General features: G+C 46.6%; 4 protein-coding genes and 1 pseudogene across 4 annotated transcripts; 2 read left to right on the top strand and 3 right to left on the bottom strand.

Moving 5' to 3' along the window:
* Positions 1-78: 78 nt before the first annotated feature.
* LOC131264247 (sodium- and chloride-dependent glycine transporter 2) lies at positions 79-2,972 on the top strand. The gene is made up of 9 exons (XM_058266532.1): positions 79-115; positions 220-257; positions 751-1,235; positions 1,299-1,756; positions 1,862-2,013; positions 2,081-2,209; positions 2,289-2,489; positions 2,571-2,741; positions 2,819-2,972. Exons 1-9 carry the CDS (start codon positions 79-81, stop codon positions 2,915-2,917), a joined length of 1,770 nt encoding a protein of 589 aa, XP_058122515.1. The 3' UTR covers positions 2,918-2,972.
* A 1,134-nt stretch (positions 2,973-4,106) lies between these two features.
* On the bottom strand, positions 4,107-4,578 carry LOC131264246 (adult cuticle protein 1-like). Its single transcript, XM_058266531.1, has 2 exons — positions 4,573-4,578; positions 4,107-4,472 (listed from the first exon to the last, which is right to left on the bottom strand). The coding sequence occupies exons 1-2, from the start codon at positions 4,576-4,578 to the stop codon at positions 4,107-4,109; spliced, it is 372 nt and encodes a 123-aa protein (XP_058122514.1).
* A 692-nt stretch (positions 4,579-5,270) lies between these two features.
* Positions 5,271-5,720, top strand: LOC131264245 (adult cuticle protein 1-like). The gene is made up of 2 exons (XM_058266530.1): positions 5,271-5,276; positions 5,355-5,720. The coding sequence occupies exons 1-2, from the start codon at positions 5,271-5,273 to the stop codon at positions 5,718-5,720; spliced, it is 372 nt and encodes a 123-aa protein (XP_058122513.1).
* Positions 5,721-6,682: 962 nt separating this feature from the next.
* Positions 6,683-7,562, bottom strand: LOC131264244 (cuticle protein 16.5-like). The gene is made up of 2 exons (XM_058266529.1): positions 7,557-7,562; positions 6,683-7,471 (listed from the first exon to the last, which is right to left on the bottom strand). Exons 1-2 carry the CDS (start codon positions 7,560-7,562, stop codon positions 6,683-6,685), a joined length of 795 nt encoding a protein of 264 aa, XP_058122512.1.
* A 406-nt stretch (positions 7,563-7,968) lies between these two features.
* On the bottom strand, positions 7,969-8,715 carry LOC131265636 (uncharacterized; annotated as a pseudogene).
* Positions 8,716-19,932: the final 11,217 nt, after the last annotated feature.

The following is a 19,932-nucleotide window of genomic DNA, read 5'->3' as shown; positions in this document are numbered from 1 at the left end:
ATCCTTATCTATGATTTCTTGCAGGGGTTTCGATTTGTAAAAGCTTGTGCTTTGAGTTAGCACGACATTGATCGCACGATGTTCCTAACCTTGAAAGTATTAATGAGTGTGAATGGTAATGGGTCTGTGTTGGCCCCACGGGGTTAATACGCCGCTTCGTAACGCTACCGGCTGGGGTTCACCCGTTTCGAATCGGACGAGTATAAATAATCAGTGCAGAAGTCACGCGCATTCGCGCCGGTGCTATGGCTGCTATCGTTTGGTCAACCGAAACTGGTGCAATTTGCTGCACCAAATTATTGATTGATCTTTTCCGGTTACGGTGTTCGATTCAGACCGAGGGTGTTGACTATTTTCAGTGCGAAAATGTCTGAAGGAAGAGTGACAATGTATGTGGCGCAATGCGTTAGGACTACCGGCGTTACAGCATCGAGTGAAAATAGATTCAGGTTGCATTGTAGCCAGCAAAAACGGTTTCTCTAGTTCGAGATGGCATAATCCTCGCAAAATCACCCACTTCCCAGCGCCAAAGCTAGTGATGATCTTCGGCGAGTCACGGCGAATATGTTGAGTGTTTGTGGCTATTAGTCAATTGAAGATGATCAGCGTTGATTGAGATGCGCCCGGTATGATGAGAATAGAAACAAACGATGCTGCCGAGAACACCTCGGGCGCGTTCGTTAGTTATTAAGCGGACCCAGGCCGATAAAGTTCTACACCTAGATTATCGCCATGTCGACACCGGCGAAGGAAGCCCGTGGCCATTGGGCTTCGAAAACCGAATTCATCCTGTCGTGCATGGGATACGCGATCGGGTTGGGTAACGTGTGGCGCTTCCCGTATCTCTGCTATCGCAACGGTGGTGGTGCCTTCCTGGTGCCCTACCTGCTGATGTTGGTGCTGTGCGGGATACCGCTGTTCTTCCTTGAGGTGTGCCTCGGTCAGTTCAGTGGAACCGGGTGTGTGACGGTGTTCAAGATCGCACCATTGTTCAAGGGTGCCGGTGTCGCGATCATCGTGATCAACTTCATCTGCACGGCGTACTACAATGTCATCATATCGTACCCGATCCTGTTTCTGTGGCGATCGCTACAGACGCACCTGCCGTGGGAGAACTGCCGGAACGCGTGGAACACCGATCGGTGCTTGGAGTTGCGCGACGGTCAGCACAGGGACATGTTTCTCAACAACAGCACAATGGGTCACTTCCGTACACCGGCTGATGAGTTCTTCCAGTATGCTAATCCACATCTCACTAGTTTCTAGGTGATTTTGTGACCGATGATTTATGCTTTCAGCAATGAAATCCTCCAGATTTCGGACGGTATCGAGCACCCGGGAGGTATCGTGTGGCCCCTGTTCGTATGCAATGTGCTCGCATGGCTCGTCATCTTCTGCTGCATCGCTAAGGGTGTCGAGTCGGTCGGCAAGGTGGTCTACTTTACGGCCACCTTTCCGTTTGTCATCCTCGCGGTACTGCTCGTACGGGGCGTGACGCTGCCCGGCGCGCTCGAGGGCATTCGGTTCTACATCGTACCGCAGTGGGATCAACTGCTCAATCTGAAGGTGTGGGCGGACGCGGCCGTACAAATTTTCTTCTCACTCGGACCCGGTTGGGGCGGGATCGTAAACATGGCCAGCTACAACCAGTTCAAGAACAACGGCAAACTCGATTCGATCTTCATCCCGATCGTCAACTGCGGGACGAGCATTTTGGCCGGGTTCGTCGTGTTTTCCGTACTGGGCTTTTTCTCGCGTAAGTATAAATCACTAAACTCACCGAATTCACCAAACGATCGTTTGTGATGGGTCGGCTTTGTGTTCAGTTTCGTTCTTCTTCATTCCTTCCTTCTTTGCAAAGATCAAACTGGTCTTCCGGTGGCTAGAGCTGCAACCGGTGGACCTGGGTTAGCTTTCATCACCTACCCGGAGGCGATCAGTATGCTTCCCCTGGCTCCCTTGTGGGCTTGCCTATTCTTTAGCATGCTGTTTCTGCTGGGAATAGATAGTATGGTGAGTAGCGAGACGGATCTACCACTTAATGCCCTACAGTGAAACTAAAAGCGTTCTCACGTTCCAGTTCGTGCAAATCGAGGCCATTATATCCTCGGTTCTGGATGTATTTCCGTCGCTGCGTGCCAAGAAATTGCTCATCACCGCCAGCACTTGTGGGCTGCTCTTTCTGCTCTCGATATCTTGCGTCACAAGGGTAACGAGGACGTGCCGAAGAGTGGGCGACGAGAACCCTCCGAAACTAAACCATCCCTTCTTTTCTTTCCGGTGGCCAGGGTGGAATGTATCTGATACAGCTGCTGGACTGGTACTCGGCCTCGATTTCGGTGATACTGGTTTGCATCGTGGAGGTCATCGCTGTGGCGTGGATCTACGGCTGTGGCAACTTTGTCCGTGACGTGCAATTTATGATCGACCGGAAGGTCGAGCAGTACTGGATCGTTGCGTGGAAGTTTGTCACACCGGTCGTGTTGACTGTAAGTCCAATTCATTTGACTTTGAACTTTACATTCTTTTATTGAAAAGAGCCAATATGTTTTGTTGCTTTTTGTTTTCAGTTTATTTTCTTCACCACGATCGCTTACAATACAGAGGTATCTTATGGGACTGGTGGAATCTATCCCCGCTGGGCTATAAAACTCGGATGGGCTAGCAGCTTTCTGTCAATGTTTTGTATTCCTGCATATATCGTTTTCAAGCTGGCATTTGCAGAGGGATCGTTACTAAGGGTATGTTGGGCAATTGGGATGACAAAAAGGTCTGATTTTGAATTAATTTGTCTATCTTTTTCTCCTCCCTTCTAAAGCGCGTAAGGGAGCAGCTGAAACCTCAAGACTGGGGTCCGGCTGATGCCGATCAGCGGGCGTTGTGGATCGATCACGTTCAGTGCATGCAGAAAGCCTAGTTATTTTATTGTAAGTTTTGTGAAGATTTTCCGTGCCATATGTTGAATAAAATCTAAGCCACCGTTACGACTGTTGGGTTAGTCTTTGTGACGTGAACGGCTCCTGGGTTGGCGGCGACATTAACCGATCCACCGACGACGGTGCGCACGGCATCGGAACGGGTCACAACGTGCTCAACGGGAGCGACGTACACCGGTGCAGGGTAGACCACCTTCTGGACGTGCACTTCCGGCACGTGCACGTACCTCTGGACCGTGACCGGGTAGTAAACGTATCGCTGTCCATGAGAGTGTTTGTGGAAGAAGGGGCTCGGGCTGGCATAGGCGGTAGCAAGCAATGCGAACGCAACAAGTGCTGATAGAACCTGGTGACAGAAGTAGTAAAATTTCACTTAAAAAGTTGATAACCTAAGTAGATAGTGCGTTACCTTCATTGTTGAGACGATCTTGTTTCTTGGCTTATGCTTTTTGCTAGACGGAAAGTCAAACACAAACTGATGCCCCGTCAATTGTGCGCTGGGAGTATTTATACGATACGACGCTTCATTAAGTTTGGGGAAGCATATTTCAATTTCCGGAAAGGAGCCCATTATGTCCAGCATGTTCTTCTAAATGTCCATGAACTGTGCAGTTTGTACCGAGTTCATCGTCCATCGTTTCGTAACAAGAATCGTTTGGTGGTAAACATGTTAGACATGGTTTTCCGTTTCGATAAGATCTTGTTCCGTTGGGGACATCACCTACGGTCACTAAAAGCAATACTTCTGGTCTTGTTTTCTCCAGTTTTTCTATATTTTCTACTTTTAGTGATGAGCTTATTGCTGATACTTTCATCGTACAAGAACGGCCTATTCAAAAATACATGTTCTAAAGCTTTAAATTTTAAACTGATCATTATATAAGTTTCATAGTTATTATTCACAAAACAAAAAATCATTCAACCAATAAAATGACCAATTACCAATTTGAGAAGTGTCTCTATTTTTTCGGGGAATCGTTTCTCTTTGATTGTCAATCTTGAACAATTCTGCTCTTCAATTATCAATATACATGATAATTCATAATTTTAAACTTGTTCTTGTAACGTCGTGAATTTCTTTCACTTAAAAACAGGGTCATAAGCAACAACGTAGTTGATGCCAAAAATTTGGAAATGTTTATTTGTGTCCAGGCCTTACAATGCCGACCTTTACTCCGAACCTGGTGCAGCATCCAGGTTCAGCTGCTGTTGGGAGAAGGCATGTCCGGGCAGAGGTGCCTCATGGATCACTCCCCGGTTGGCGGCCAGGTAGCGAGCCTCCTTCTGGTAGACCAAGGCCGGTGCGCTGTACGCCAGCGGGGCAGTATAGTAAAACGGGGCGGCCGCATACGTCAAAGGAGCCGGGGCGTAGGTTAGGGCTGGGGCTGCTGGGGCGATGAATTTGGCCTCCGAATTACTCTGCACCACCGTCGTGTGCGGTGCCTGCAGGGCTAGTGGGGCGGTGTACAGCAGCGGTGCAAGCCCGGCTTCAGCTCCGAAAACGGCCAGCGCCATCATGACTACAGCTGCGATGCACTAGAAAAGACAAAGAATTGATGTAATTAAAGCAAACGCCATATATATATATATATATATATACTTATACTTTGTGTGAAGAAAGTTCTTTAATACTAACCTTCATGATTGCTTATTGAGGTTTTGCTAAGATGGTTGGAAAAGAAACGTTCGATTGAACACTCAGACAAGATCTGTTGTTTCTGCATTGCAACGGGATGCCTTTTATACTCATCAACCCGTGCCCGCAAGCCGGTGTGACTGCATTATAAATAAACAAAAGCGTAAAAAAGACTCTTCTTAAGGAACCTTCTCCTTGGGAATCAGATAAAAGCGACAGCATAAAAAATGAAAAGCGCCCGGACGAGTTGGACAGCATATAAAAATGGGTAAGGGAGACATAAAAAGACAACAGGCGACGCTGCAAAACAAGTAGATCAAGTGGCCCGATCGGTAAGCGATACATTTTCTCGTTGCGTACGCGAACGCACGGCAGTTACGCGCAGAACCAGAACAACAATGCACAATTTGCGCGGGTCAGTGCCCGGCAATCGCGATCGCGTCAAGAACTGGTTTACAACGAGCTGTTTTGAGCCACCTTTTGTAAAACTATAAGTTACTTGTGCTATTTGTAATAAAATTGTGAACTGGATTAAACGGAACAGTTCCTCTTTTTTCCCACCAGGAAAATGTGGAGTAAAGTTTTAATAGTATGACCGAAGGGTATAAATACGGTTATACCGGGGATTGTCGAAGGTAGAACTCAAGTGGCAATCCTTCCGAACACATTGTGAGAAATACTGAACTTCGTTCGCAATCATGAAGGTAAGTTTGAGCAAAATCACAACGGTAGTATTTCGTAGGATCACTTTAATTGTTTGTTTAATTTTCTTTTACCACCAGTGCATCGCAGCTGTAGTCATGATGGTGCTGGCCGTGTTCGGAGCTGACGCAGGGCTTGCACCGCTGCTCTACTCGGCCCCACTGGCCCTCCAAACGTCTCATACGACATTTATTCAGAGCAATCCGTCTGCGAAGTTGCTGGCCAGTGCTCCTGCTCCGTTAGCCTATGCCTCGGCTCCTTGGGCGTATGGCGCTGGTCCATTCCTCTATACCGCCCCGCTGGCGTACAGTGCACCGGCCCTGCTGTACCAGAAGGAGGCTCGCTATCTGGCCGCCAACCGGGGTGCCATTCATGAGGCGCCTCTGCCCGGACATGCCTTCTCCCAGCAGCAGCTGAACCTGGATGCTGCACCAGGATCGGATTAAGTGTTGGTTTCGAAAGCGATAAAGACATATAATAAAACTCTTGTGGCCATAACAGAAGCAACTTGAAGAAGCAACTTGAATATTTATATTTCTTTGTTTATTATTAATTTTTAAATTTCCCTAGCCCGCCATATAGGCCTGACAAGTTTAATTTAAAAATTGTTATTTAATTATCAGTGCTGTTATTAGCTCTCGACTCCCAAAGCCTGTATTATACGGCAGAATTTATAAGAATTGCTAGTGTTACATGGTACGTCTATTTCACCTTTGAAGGACTAAAATGTAAAAAAAAAGATTTGGCACTTTCTTTTCATTCTTGTAAGCTTGATTTATAGCTGATCTCGATTTGACCATCTCAGGTTTTTCATTGTGTAATGCAATGGTAGTAGCAGTTGTAGCGATATGTTTTATTTCTGAATCAATTTATTTTCTTACATTTGCGGATATTAATTTAGCCGTTAATGGGTTCGACGCCATGATCTTCCCACATTGGCTTGTTTTGAACTACCTGACTAAATTAATTATTATTGATTTAACCTTTGCTTGCGTCACTGTTCGAACGCGATGAAACCAATTTTCTTGGGATTACAGAATACTCTAAGTGAAGTGGAATACGAGAACTTTTAAAATTGTACGAGAAAAAGAGATGTTAAAACAAGGAGTCAAGTGTTTGTATTACCCCTCGTTCTGAAGACGTTAATTTTTTGGCCGACTAAGATTTTCTGCACACTTCAAGGTTGGGTACGAAAAAATCCACAAAGTTTAGGATGATTGCAAATTTTATTCACATTTATAACATGTTCAAGTTGTTAGGGACCGATTGCAAGGCAGCTTTCTTACGTTTCGTTTTGTCATTTGTTTTCCGAAAATCCAGAGCTATCGAAGGTGTCTCGTTTCGTTTCATGGGTAACGTATTGGTCAGTAGAAAATACGGCCATGTGAGCCTAACAGAAATCAGGCGTTTACTGAGTTCCCGGCGCCGGTTCAACGTTGAACGACTGCTGGTTGACGCTGTGTCCCGCCAGCGGGGCCTCATGGACGGCACCCGGGGTGGCCGCCACGTAGCGAGCTTCCTTCTGGGCCACGACGGCCGTGGCGACTGGTTCCGCAACAACGGTGTCCTCAGCGAACGCGGCGGTCTCAACAACTTCCGAGTCGGAAGCGTACACCGTCGGGGCGGCGTAGGCAACGGGGGCAACCGAGGCGTACCGGGTCACCGGAGCGGAGTAAGAGACGGCCGGGGCGGAGTAGGAAACAGCCGGAGCGGAATAGGAAACGGCCGGGGCAGCATAGGAGACGGCCGGTGCGGCATAGGTGGTCACTGTAGCCGATGGGGCAGAGTAGCTGACGGCCTGGGCAACGTACTTCGTCGGGGCAACGTTCTGCTGGACGACCGTCTTCTGCGGGACGGAGTAGGCCGTCACGACGGGAGCCGTGTAGGTGACAGCGGCCGGGGCGGCGACATATTTGGGGGCGACGTTCTGCTGCACGACGGTCGTTTCCGGCACCGAGTAGACGGGAACGGTGGCCTGAGCGGCGTATGTGACGGCGGCCGGGGCCGAAACGTACTTCTGCTGCACGTAGGTCGTCTCAGGCACGGCGTAGGCGGTGACGGTCGGGGCCGTGTAGACGTACTTCGGGGCCACGTTCTGCTGGACGACGGTCTTCTCGACGGGAGCGGAGTAAACCACCGGCACAACGGCACACTCGGCGACGGCGGCCAGGGCGACCATGACTACAGCTGCGATGCACTGTTAGAAACAACCGATACCAAGAACACAATCCGTCGGCTTGAAACACATGTATCACGCGGAAGAAAACTGGCTGCCGTCTTACCTTCATGATTGCTGGTTTTGGGTTACGTTGAACGAGGGCGTCTAACCTGGTGAAAGATCGATCGGATTCTGATCGTTCGGCTAGTGCCGAACAGCTTTTATACGTGTCAGGCGAGCTATTCTTCCTTTCGCCGAAAATTCTCGCTCTCCCTTACCAAAACAGGATTATTCCATAAACACAAAGGTTAATTGTGTCTTAAAAGACCTTTTTTTATTCGGCTTGAAATATTCGGGCGGGCTAAACTTGTACAACAACGAATCTTGAGCAGCAGAAACATGAAGAATATACGGACAGAGGAACAAAGCAAACCTAACAATCGTACATGAGTAAGCTGTGACAATCCATTTGGAGCATGTAGAGAATAACGAAAATGAAACAAGCGTGGTGGTAGGAATTTTAGATCGGCTGACATTTAAAGAACGTATTTGGCAAAGGGAGTAGATGGAAGATATTTGTTGTATCCCAGTCCGTAGCCTCCGTAGTTCAACAGTCCATCATCGACAACTTTGGTGGCGACAACCGGAGCCACCAGCTTGTTGTATCCCAAACCGTACTGGTTGGCTACGACTGTGGCCACCAGCTTGTTGTATCCCAGGCCATAGTTGTTATGTCCCAGAGCGTAGTTGTTGTATCCCAGGGCGTAGCTGTTATCAACAACCTTCGTGGCCACTACTGGAGCAACCAGCTTGTTGTATCCCAGGGCATAGCTGTTGTCAACGACCTTGGTGGTAAGGACTGGGGCGACTGATGGGTATCTGACGACCTGCTTCACTGCCGGGTAAGATCCGTACACCGATGGATAGGAGTACTTGTCCACTACTGCTGGAAGACCGTACGATTGATCGACGACGACCTTGGAAAGAGGCAGTCCAGTACCGTATCCTTGGTAGGAAAGGACATCGTTGTATGGAAGGTAGGACGCCTGAGAGACAGCGACGAAAGCCAGGGCAATGATTGCGACGAAGAGCTGAAACACATCATTATTGGATCATTAGAAACTGAGCGATCACTTCTTTTTAAAAATATTTACCTTCATTTTTGAACTAGATGTAAAACAATGCTTTGACGATGGAACCTACGAATACAAACTGATGATGATCGGATTGATGAACGCATCTTTTATAGTACCTGCTAACGGAAGTGTGAAGCGAAAGGAAGACTCTATCGCCAAGGACTCTCAAAACGTGTCACATACGGTCCGGTATAAAAGCAGACGATCCGCGGGTCAAACGATCACAGTTCACTAGCAGCTTTCCGCGATCAACAGCAATCAATCGGTTCACTCTACTCGAAACATGAAGGTAAGGTTCGAAAAAGAAAATGTGTGTTTGAGTTAAATGATAGTCATGTTATAAAATACTGTTTAGGCATTTGTCGCGATTGCTGTTCTGGCTCTGGCCGCCCTCTCCAATGGATCGTATCTTCCCGCCGTCCAGACAGTCCTTCCGTACTCCTACAACACGGGACTCTATGGCTTGAACGGTTACGATGGACTTGGCCACTACTCTCCCTTGAGTGGATTGGGATACTCCTCGGAACTGGATCATGGATTATCGTACCCGTACTCGGCCGCCCTTCCTTACTCTGCCTACAATAACGGACTTCTAGGATATTACGGATCGAAGTACGCTCCCACCGTCGTCCAGGCCAATGTGAACACTCTGAAAACCGTCAACCCGCTGGGTCTGTACGGAGGATATGGACTCGGTCATGCCCCAACTGTCGTCCAGGCCAACGTCGCCAGCTCCCTGAAGACGGTCAACCCTCTGGGTCTGTATGGCGGATACGGTCTTGGACACGGATACGGATTGGGCCAGGCATACGGATACGGATACAACAACTACCTCCCGGTTCAGGCTCATGCTGCGAAGTATGTTGCCGCGAACCCGGGAGCCGTCCATGTGGCGCCACTGCCAGGCCATCTTGTCAACCAGAAATCGATTGTGGCTTAATCCATTGTGTCTTGAAAAATGTGACATTGTGTAAATAAAATCGTACTCACAACTTCAAACAAATCAATGTAAATGGAATCTGAAAAATGTTATATCAACATCTGCCTTTACTTCGAAATGGTTATGACAAAATTAAAACATCATTCAAACTCTATCGAGCATCAGAAGCATCAGCACAATCAAATTAAACAAAAAAAACACATATATTGGGATTTTTATGTACCCTTTTAAATATCTCTTTCATACTTATTTTGTTTTATGTATGTTTCAAAAACATACAGAAACAATTTGTATGAATTCGTTCTAACATGCGTAAAAAGTATGTATTAAAAAGAAATTTTGTTCGACTACTATTTGCAGCAAAACTCAAGAATAAGACTTTTACTACGACTTGTTTTCACTTTATCAGCTTATTGTACCCAAACACGCCCTATTTTCTATCAACCTCCAAAGGCCGACCTCTAGGGTCATCGATCTTTTCGATCAGCCGACTCGACAGCGTATCCCTGTTTTTGCCTTTCCGTTTATTGCTATCATAGGGCTATCTTTTCTAAGCTGGATAAGGAACAAATAGTGTTTCTAGTAAAATTATCTGACACAAAAACAATAATCATTCTTCTAAAACCATGACAAACCTATTACCCGACGCTCAAAGAAGTTCAAAAGCACTTCGATCGCACAAAATTATGAAAAAGTTAATTTAAATAACTTGTACATATTAATTTCAGATTGATTCTCTAATCAACAAAGCTAACGTGAAGAAATGTTTAACTTTGAATTAAATCATGGTTGTTTTCATTTTTTCCAAAACCTGTATATTTTCCTTCGACTATCCATCTCGATCAGTTCTATTGAGAAAGTATGTACATCAGTAGGAAAGCTACATGAAGATCACAATTTACAGCGTTCCGGGATCAGCCTCAACGTTCAGGGACTTCTGGTTGACGGCGTGTCCTGCCAGAGGAGCAACATGGACGGCTCCACGGGTGGCAGCGACGTACGAGGCCTCCTTCTGGACCGGGGCGTACACCTGTGGCACGTACTGGGCCTGCTCATAGGCATAGGCGGTCGGAGCGGCGTAAGCGACCGGGGCGGCATAAGCGACCGGGGCAGCATAGGAGGCTGGGGCAACATAGGACACCGGAGCAGAGACATGGCTGGCGTACGAGACGGCCGGGGCGACGGCGTGGCTGGCGTAGGTGACGGCCGGGGCAGAGTAGGCAGTGACGTACTTCGGCACCACGTTCTGCTGGACCACAGTAGCCTGCGGCACGGTGTAGACCGAGGGGTAGACAGCGCCACCCTGCACCGAGGCGACCAGAGCAACAATGACTACAGCTGCGATGCACTGTTCAGGAATAGAGAGTTCAATTGAATAACCTATCCTGGAACATGTTCCTCTTGTTAAACAGGAATAATCTTTCTTACCTTCATGATTGCGGTTTGGGATTCGTTTTGGGGGTTGATGGTTGTGTGATCGAGTGGAGGATCGTTCTTATTCTGATTGATTCACGAGCCTTGCAGCCTTTTTATATCAACCCAAATGAAGCGAACGATTTTTAAATGAGGAAACACCATCGTTTGAATGAGACACAAAAGACAACGGAAGAAGAAACCGCAAGCGAACGTATTCACTTCGGACGCCTTTCCAAAAACCTCGCGACGAATGAACGGACAAAGAAAATAAGAGAGCTAAAGGAGATTCGAAACGATTACGTATTTGGTTAGAAGCAATACATCATAATTCGGGCCAGTTTATTAGAACAAAATATTTTTACAACACGTATTTGGCAACTGGAGCAGACGACAGGTACTTGTTGTATCCCAGTCCGTAGCCTCCGTAGTTCAACAGTCCATCATCGACGACTTTGGTGGCGACCACCGGAGCCACCAGCTTGTTGTATCCCAAACCGTACTGGTTGGCGACGACTGGGGATACCAGCTTGTTGTATCCCAGGCCATAGTTGTTATATCCCAGAGCGTAGCTGTTGTCAACGACCTTCGTGGCCACTACTGGAGCAACCAGCGACGACCTTGGAAAGAGGCAGTCCAGAACTGTATCCCTGGTAGGAAAGGACATCGTTGTATGGAAGGTAGGACGCCTGAGAGACAGCGACGAAAGCCAGGGCAATGATTGCGACGAAGAGCTGAAACACATCATTATTGGATCATTAGAAACTGAGCGATCACTTCTTTTTAAAAATATTTACCTTCATTTTTGAACTAGATGTAAAACAATGCTTTGACGATGGAAGCTACGAATACAAACTGATGATGATCGGATTGATGAACGCATCTTTTATAGTACCTGCTAACGGAAGTGTGAAGCGAAAGGAAGACTCTATCGCCAAGGTCTCTCAAAACGTGTCACATACGGTCCGTTATAAAAGCAGACGATCCGCGGGTCAAACGATCACAGTTCACTAGCAGCTTTCCGCGATCAACAGCAATCAATCGGTTCACTCTACTCGAAACATGAAGGTAAGGTTCGAAAAAGAAATATAGTGGTTGGATTAAATGACTCACGTTTTAAAACTACTGTATAGGCATTTGTCGCGATTGCTGTCCTGGCTCTGGCCGCCCTCTCCAATGGATCGTATCTTCCCGCCGTCCAGACAGTCCTTCCATACTCCTACAACTCGGGACTCTATGGCCTGAACGGTTACGATGGACTTGGCCACTACTCTCCCTTGAGTGGATTGGGATACTCCTCGGAACTGGATCATGGATTATCGTACCCGTACTCGGCCGCCCTTCCTTACTCTGCCTACAATAACGGCCTTCTCGGATATTACGGATCGAAGTACGCTCCCACTGTCGTCCAGGCCAATGTGAACACTCTGAAGACCGTCAACCCGCTGGGTCTGTACGGAGGATATGGACTCGGTCATGCCCCAACTGTCGTCCAGGCCAACGTTGCCAGCTCTCTGAAGACGGTCAACCCTCTGGGTCTATATGGCGGATACGGTCTTGGACACGGATACGGTTTGGGCCAGGCGTACGGATACGGATACAACAACTACCTCCCGGTTCAGGCTCATGCTGCGAAGTATGTTGCCGCGAACCCGGGAGCCGTCCATGTGGCGCCTCTCCCAGGCCATCTTGTTAACCAGAAATCGGTTGTAGCTTAACCAATTATGACTTGAAAAATGTGACATTGTGTAAATAAAATCGTACTCACAACTTCAAACAAATCAATGTAAATGGAATCTGAGAAATGTTTTATCAACATCTGCCTTTACTTCGAAAAACAGGTTATGACAAAATTAAAACATCATTCAAACTCTATCGAGCATCAGAAGCATCAACACAATCAAGTTAAACAAAAAAAACACATATATTGGGATTTTTATATACCCTTTTAAATATCTCTTTCATACTTATTTTGTTTTATTTATGTTTCAAAAACATAGAGAAACAATTTGTATGAATTCGTTCTAACATGCGTAAAAAGTATGTATTAAAAAGAAATTTTGTTCGACTACTATTTGCAGCAAAACTCAAGAATAAGACTTTTACTACGACTTGTTTTCACTTTATCAGCTTATTGTACCCAAACACGCCCTATTTTCTATCAACCTCCAAAGGCCGACCTCTAGGGTCATCGATCTTTTCGATCAGCCGACTCGACAGCGTATCCCTGTTTTTGCCTTTCCGTTTATTGCTATCATAGGGCTATCTTTTCTAAGCTGGATAAGGAACAAATAGTGTTTCTAGTAAAATTATCTGACACAAAAACAATAATTATTCTTCTAAAACCATGACAAACCTATTACCCGACGCTCAAAGAAGTTCAAAAGCACTTCGATCGCACAAAATTATGAAAAAGTTAATTTAAATAACTTGTACATATTAATTTCAGATTGATTCTCTAATCAACAAAGCTAACGTGAAGAAATGTTAAACTTTGAATTAAATCATGGTTGTTTTCATTTTTTCCAAAACCTGTATATTTTCCTTCGACTATCCATCTCGATCAGTTCTATTGAGAAAGTATGTACATCAGGAGGAAAGCTACATGAAGATCACAATTTACAGCGTTCCGGGAGCAGCCTCAACGTTCAGGGACTTCTGGTTGACGGCGTGTCCAGCCAGAGGAGCAACATGGACGGCTCCACGGGTGGCAGCGACGTACGAGGCCTCCTTCTGGACCGGGGCGTACACCTGCGGCACGTACTGGGCCTGCTCATAGGCATAGGCGGTCGGAGCGGCGTAAGCGACCGGGGCGGCATAAGCGACCGGGGCAGCATAGGAGGCTGGGGCAACATAGGACACCGGAGCAGAGACATGGCTGGCGTACGAGACGGCCGGGGCGACGGCGTGGCTGGCGTAGGTGACGGCCGGGGCAGAGTAGGCAGTGACGTACTTCGGCACGACGTTCTGCTGGACCACGGTAGTCTGCGGCACGGTGTAGACCGAGGGGTAGACAGCGCCAGCCTGCACCGAGGCGACCAGAGCAACAATGACTACAGCTGCGATGCACTGTTCGGGAATAGAGAGTCCAATTGAATAACCTGTCCTGGAAAACGTTTGTCGTGAGAAACAGGAATAATCTTTCTCACCTTCATGATTACGGTTTGGGATTCGTTTTGGGGGTTGATGGTTGTGTGATCGAGTGGAGGATCGTTCCTATTCTGATTGATTCACGAGCCTTGCAGCCTTTTTATATCAACCCAAATGAAGCGAACGGTTTTTAAATGTAGAAACACCATCGTTTGAATGAGAAACACAAGACAACGAAAGAAGAAACCGCAAGCGAACGTATTCACTTCGGACGCCTTTCCAAAAACCTCGCGACGAATGAACGGACAAAGAAAATAAGAGAACTGAAGGAGATTCGAAACGATTGCATATTTGGCTAGAATCAATACATTTCCTCGTCGCCATAATTGCCCTGGCTTTCGTTGCTGTTTCCCAGGCGTCCTACCTTCCTTACAACGATGTGCTTTCCTACCAGGGATACGGTTCTGGACTGCCTCTTTCCAAGGTCGTCGTCGATCAATCGTATGGTCTTCCAGCAGTAGTGGACAAGTACTCCTATCCATCGGTGTACCCATCAGTCGCCCCAGTCCTTACCACCCAGGTCGTTGACAACAGCTATGCCCTGGGATACAACAAGCTGGTTGCTCCAGTAGTGGCCACGAAGGTTGTTGATAACAGCTACGACCTGGGATACAACAACTACGCTCTGGGATATAACAAGCTGGTGGCCCCAGTCGTCGCCAACCAGTACGGTTTGGGATACAACAAGCTGGTGGCTCCGGTTGTCGCCACCAAAGTCGTCGATGATGGACTGTTGAACTACGGAGGCTACGGACTGGGATACAACAAGTACCTGTCGTCTGCTCCAGTTGCCAAATACGTGTTGTAAAATTATTTTCTTCTAATAAACTGGCCCGAATTATGATGTATTGCTTCTAACCAAATACGTAATCGTTTCGAATCACTTTTAGCTCTCTTATTTTCTTTGTCCGTTCATTCGTCGCGAGGTTTTTGGAAAGGCGTCCGAAGTGAATACGTTCGCTTGCGGTTTCTTCTTCCGTTGTATTGTGTGTCTCATTCAAACGATGGTGTTTCCACATTCAAAAATCGTTTGCTTCGTTTGGATTGATATAAAAAGGCTGTCAGGTACGTGAATCAATCAGAATAAGAACGATCCTCCACTCGATCACACACCATCAACCCCCAAAACGAATCCCAAACCGCAATCATGAAGGTGAGAAAGATTATTCCTGTTTATCCAGAGGAACATTTTCCAGAATAGGTTATTCAATTGGACTCTCTATTCCCGAACAGTGCATCGCAGCTGTAGTCATTGTTGCTCTGGTCGCCTCGGTGCAGGCTGGCGCTGTCTACCCCTCGGTCTACACCGTGCCGCAGACTACCGTGGTCCAGCAGAACGTCGTGCCGAAGTACGTCACTGCCTACTCTGCCCCGGCCGTCACCTACGCCAGCCACGCCGTCGCCCCGGCCGTCTCGTACGCCAGCCATGTCTCTGCTCCGGTGTCCTATGTTGCCCCAGCCTCCTATGCTGCCCCGGTCGCTTATGCCGCACCGGTCGCTTACGCCGCTCCGACCGCCTATGCCTATGAGCAGGCCCAGTACGTGCCACAGGTGTACGCCCCGGTCCAGAAGGAGGCCTCGTACGTCGCTGCCACCCGTGGAGCCGTCCATGTTGCTCCTCTGGCAGGACACGCCGTCAACCAGAAGTCCCTGAACGTTGAGGCTGCTCCCGGAACGCTGTAAATTGTGATCTTCATGTAGCTTTCCTACTGATGTACATACTTTCTCAATAGAACTGATCGAGATGGATAGTCGAAGGAAAATATACAGGTTTTGGAAAAAATGAAAACAACCATGATTTAATTCAAAGTTAAACATTTCTTCACGTTAGCTTTGTTGATTAGAGAATCAATCTGAAATTAATATGTACAAGTTATTTAAATTAACTTTTTCATAATTTTGTGCGATCGAAGTGCTTTTGAACTTCTTTGAGCGTCGGGTAATAGGTTTGTCATGGTTTTAGAAGAATGATTATTGTTTTTGTGTCAGATAATTTTACTAGAAACACTATTTGTTCCTTATCCAGCTTAGAAAAGATAGCCCTATGATAGCAATAAACGGAAAGGCAAAAACAGGGATACGCTGTCGAGTCGGCTGATCGAAAAGATCGATGACCCTAGAGGTCGGCCTTTGGAGGTTGATAGAAAATAGGGCGTGTTTGGGTACAATAAGCTGATAAAGTGAAAACAAGTCGTAGTAAAAGTCTTATTCTTGAGTTTTGCTGCAAATAGTAGTCGAACAAAATTTCTTTTTAATACATACTTTTTACGCATGTTAGAACGAATTCATACAAATTGTTTCTGTATGTTTTTGAAACATAAATAAAACAAAATAAGAATGAAAGAGATATTTAAAAGGGTATATAAAAATCCCAATGTATGTGTTTTTTTTGTTTAACTTGATTGTGTTGATGCTTCTGATGCTCGATAGAGTTTGAATGATGTTTTAATTTTGTCATAACCTGTTTTTCGAAGTAAAGGCAGATGTTGATATAACATTTTTCAGATTCCATTTACATTGATTTGTTTGAAGTTTTGGGTACGATTTTATTTACACAATATTACATTTTTCAAGTCACAATTGGTTAAGCCACAATCGATTTCTGGTTAACAAGATGGCCTGGCAATGGCGCCACATGGACGGCTCCCGGGTTCGCGGCAACATACTTCGCAGCATGAGCCTGAACCGGGAGGTAGTTGTTGTATCCGTATCCGTATGCCTGGCCCAATCCGTATCCGTGTCCAAGACCGTATCCGCCATACAGACCCAGAGGGTTGACCGTCTTCAGAGAGCTGGCGACGTTGGCCTGGACGACAGTTGGGGCATGACCGAGTCCATATCCTCCGTACAGACCCAGCGGGTTGACGGTTTTCAGAGTGTTCACATTGGCCTGGACGACGGTGGGAGCGTACTTCGATCCGTAATATCCGAGAAGGCCGTTATTGTAAGCAGAGTAAGGAAGGGCGGCCGAGTGTGGGTATGACAATCCATGATCCAGAACGGATGAGTATCCCAATCCATTCAAGGGAGAGTAGTGGCCAAGTCCATCGTAACCGTTCAGGCCATAGAGTCCCGAGTTGTAAGGGTACGGAAGGACTGTCTGGACGGCGGGAAGATACGATCCATTGCAGACGGCGGCCAGAGCCAAGACAGCAATCGTGATGAAACCCTGTAGAAACAACAATTTCGAATATAACGTAATAACGGTGTTGGGTGTCTATTTTACCTTCATGATTCTTTGTGGAAAGTGTAGCTGGTTCGGTACGTATCAGCAGGCAGACTTCGACTGTAATTTTTCCTGAGTTGGAAAACATATTTATACTGAGTCCTATTCAACGATCTGTTCTTCTGCAACGGAAGAGGATGATTCCCATTTCAACCAAATAAATGAGCCGGCCTTGTATCGATGTGAATTCGACTCGCTGGTTGATGCAATAAAATTCTCCAGTCAAGATCATTTTTCCGGTGAAACACAAACAAACCGTGACTAACAGTCGTTTCACGGTTGATCGATTTGTCTAATTGCTAGTAGAGCTAATAATGCAGCAAAACGAAAGGATTTTATTTGGTCTATGGTACCTATTTCTTGCATTCGAACGAACTTAAAGTGATTCTTTGCTGGTTTTGGAGGTTTTGTATAAAAGGAACAGAAAATGTTCATTCAACATCAGTTTCACAGTAAACCATACAACAATACAGAACACCCCTGCAGAAACTTAAAGCATACTGAATCTTAAAATGAAGGTAGAAAATTGTGTTGACAGTATTTTATTATCATTATTTATTATCATTATCATTGATCTTATCAGGCGTTTGTCGCGATTGCTGTCCTAGCTCTGGTCGCCGTCTCCAACGGATCGTATCTTCCCGCCGTTCAAACGGTCCTTCCGTACTCCTACAACTCAGGACTCTATGGCCTGAACGGTTACGATGGACTTGGCCACTACTCTCCCTTGAATGGATTGGGATACTCATCCGTTCTGGAACATGGATTGTCATACCCGTACTCGGCCGCCCTTCCTTACTCTGCCTACAATAACGGCCTTTTCGGATATTACGGATCGAAGTACGCTCCCACCGTCGTCCAGGCCAATGTGAACACTCTGAAAACCGTCAACCCGCTGGGTCTGTACGGAGGATATGGACTCGGTCATGCCCAAACTGTCGTCCAGGCCAACGTCGCCAGCTCTCTGAAGACGGTCAACCCGCTGGGTCTGTATGGCGGATACGGTCTTGGACACGGATACGGTTTGGGCCAGGCGTACGGATACGGATACAACAACTACCTCCCGGTTCAGGCTCATGCTGCGAAGTATGTTGCCGCGAATCCGGGAGCCGTTCATGTGGCGCCACTGCCAGGTCATGCAGTTAATCAAAAATCTATCGTTGCCTAAGCGTGAATAAAAATCTCACAAACTTGTACACACCTTAAACGCGTGCCTCCTGTTTGCGTTTCCTTCCACGTCCTCGTCGCGCTTGTGTCCATCGGCTTGTTAAGTAATCTAGAGTTACGTTCCAGTTAGAACCAGTCTCCCGAATTGGAACCAGTTTACGCCTTCGCCGTCGGAATTTGAGAATTGAAATGCGGAAAATCGTACGCCCCGGGCCCGACGTGTAGATTGTTTTTAATCTTACCAACACGCGTGTAAGGCAGTGGGCCCGATTTATGCCGAACGTATTGAACGTTGGGTGTTGTAGGACTCCATCGAGAGACAAATATCCCGATCTGGTCTGGTTGCGAACTCGGCAGGAAAGGGAACTTTGTTTCGGGTCGTATCATGTTGGGCGTAGAGTTATGGTAACGAAATCGAAATCCATCAACATTTGCTACCAAGCGTTTGTCTATAATATTTCGTGTCAATAATTACCCGATGGAACTATTTATTTATTGCCATGTTTTTTTATATACTGACAGTTTGTTCTTCCTCATCTTCAAGACGATTATAATTTGCTAGTTCGAGATAAATCGCCGTCGCTCACCAAGCCTGGTTTGAAAGCGAAGGAACTTCATCGTATCTGCAGAAAAGGTATCGTAAAGACACGGAATAAAAGGGACTGAAAGAGGAATCGGCGCGAACCGCGTGACCACAACCGGATCGCGCGGTTCGCTGGGCCTGACCTTGAGATCACCATTGTGTGATCGATTTATTTAAGCGTGACTTTATTCACTCTCTTTATGCGATCACTCACAAACCGTCGGCCCGGCCAGAAACGAGTCTTCGTCTTCTCGTAGGCACACGCAGCGCCTTGTACGTTGGCGCATGCCAAATCTGGCATGACAAGCCGCGATGGAGGTTACGGGGGTGATCGGTGATTGGTACGGAATGTGTGCGCGGAGACCACGCCCTAGGCTACCGCACTCGACCGTTTGTCCCATCGCTTCGTTAATGAGTATATCGCAGCTTAAGTGTTGTTGTTACAACCACGTCCCTCGATTCCGTCCCTCTGCAGAATAAGTGGCTGGGTTTAGCATAAAATATTTTGTTTCCGGAAACCGGAGGCTTGTGTTGAGCCCAACCTCCGAGCACCGATTGGAGGCAGAATAAAGCCGTGCCCACGAAATTATAGTGAGGCGGGGTGGCGTTGTGTAATCTTATTAGACGACTCTTATTTTGAATAATTAGAGTGATGAATGCGTCTGCCAAGGAACTTTTGGACCAAATTTGTGAAAGGATAGGATATACACTCAAAAAAAAAAAAAAAACCGTGCTCCATTTAAAATTCAAATAGTTTTTAAGAAGCAGTGTTTACTTAAAAAACTGATTTCAAGAGTGTTTACTTAAAACATGTTTTTGCTAGCAATTAAATTAAACCAAGAACTCCAAGCTTGCTTCTTAAGCTAAAATTGATCACATTTTAAG

The sequence above is a fragment of the Anopheles coustani genome, chromosome 2, assembly GCF_943734705.1.
Source record: "Anopheles coustani chromosome 2, idAnoCousDA_361_x.2, whole genome shotgun sequence".
Classification (NCBI taxonomy): Eukaryota; Metazoa; Arthropoda; class Insecta; order Diptera; family Culicidae; genus Anopheles; species Anopheles coustani.
The sequence above is the reverse complement of the archived record's forward strand: the minus strand, read 5'-3'. Positions and strand labels throughout refer to the sequence as shown.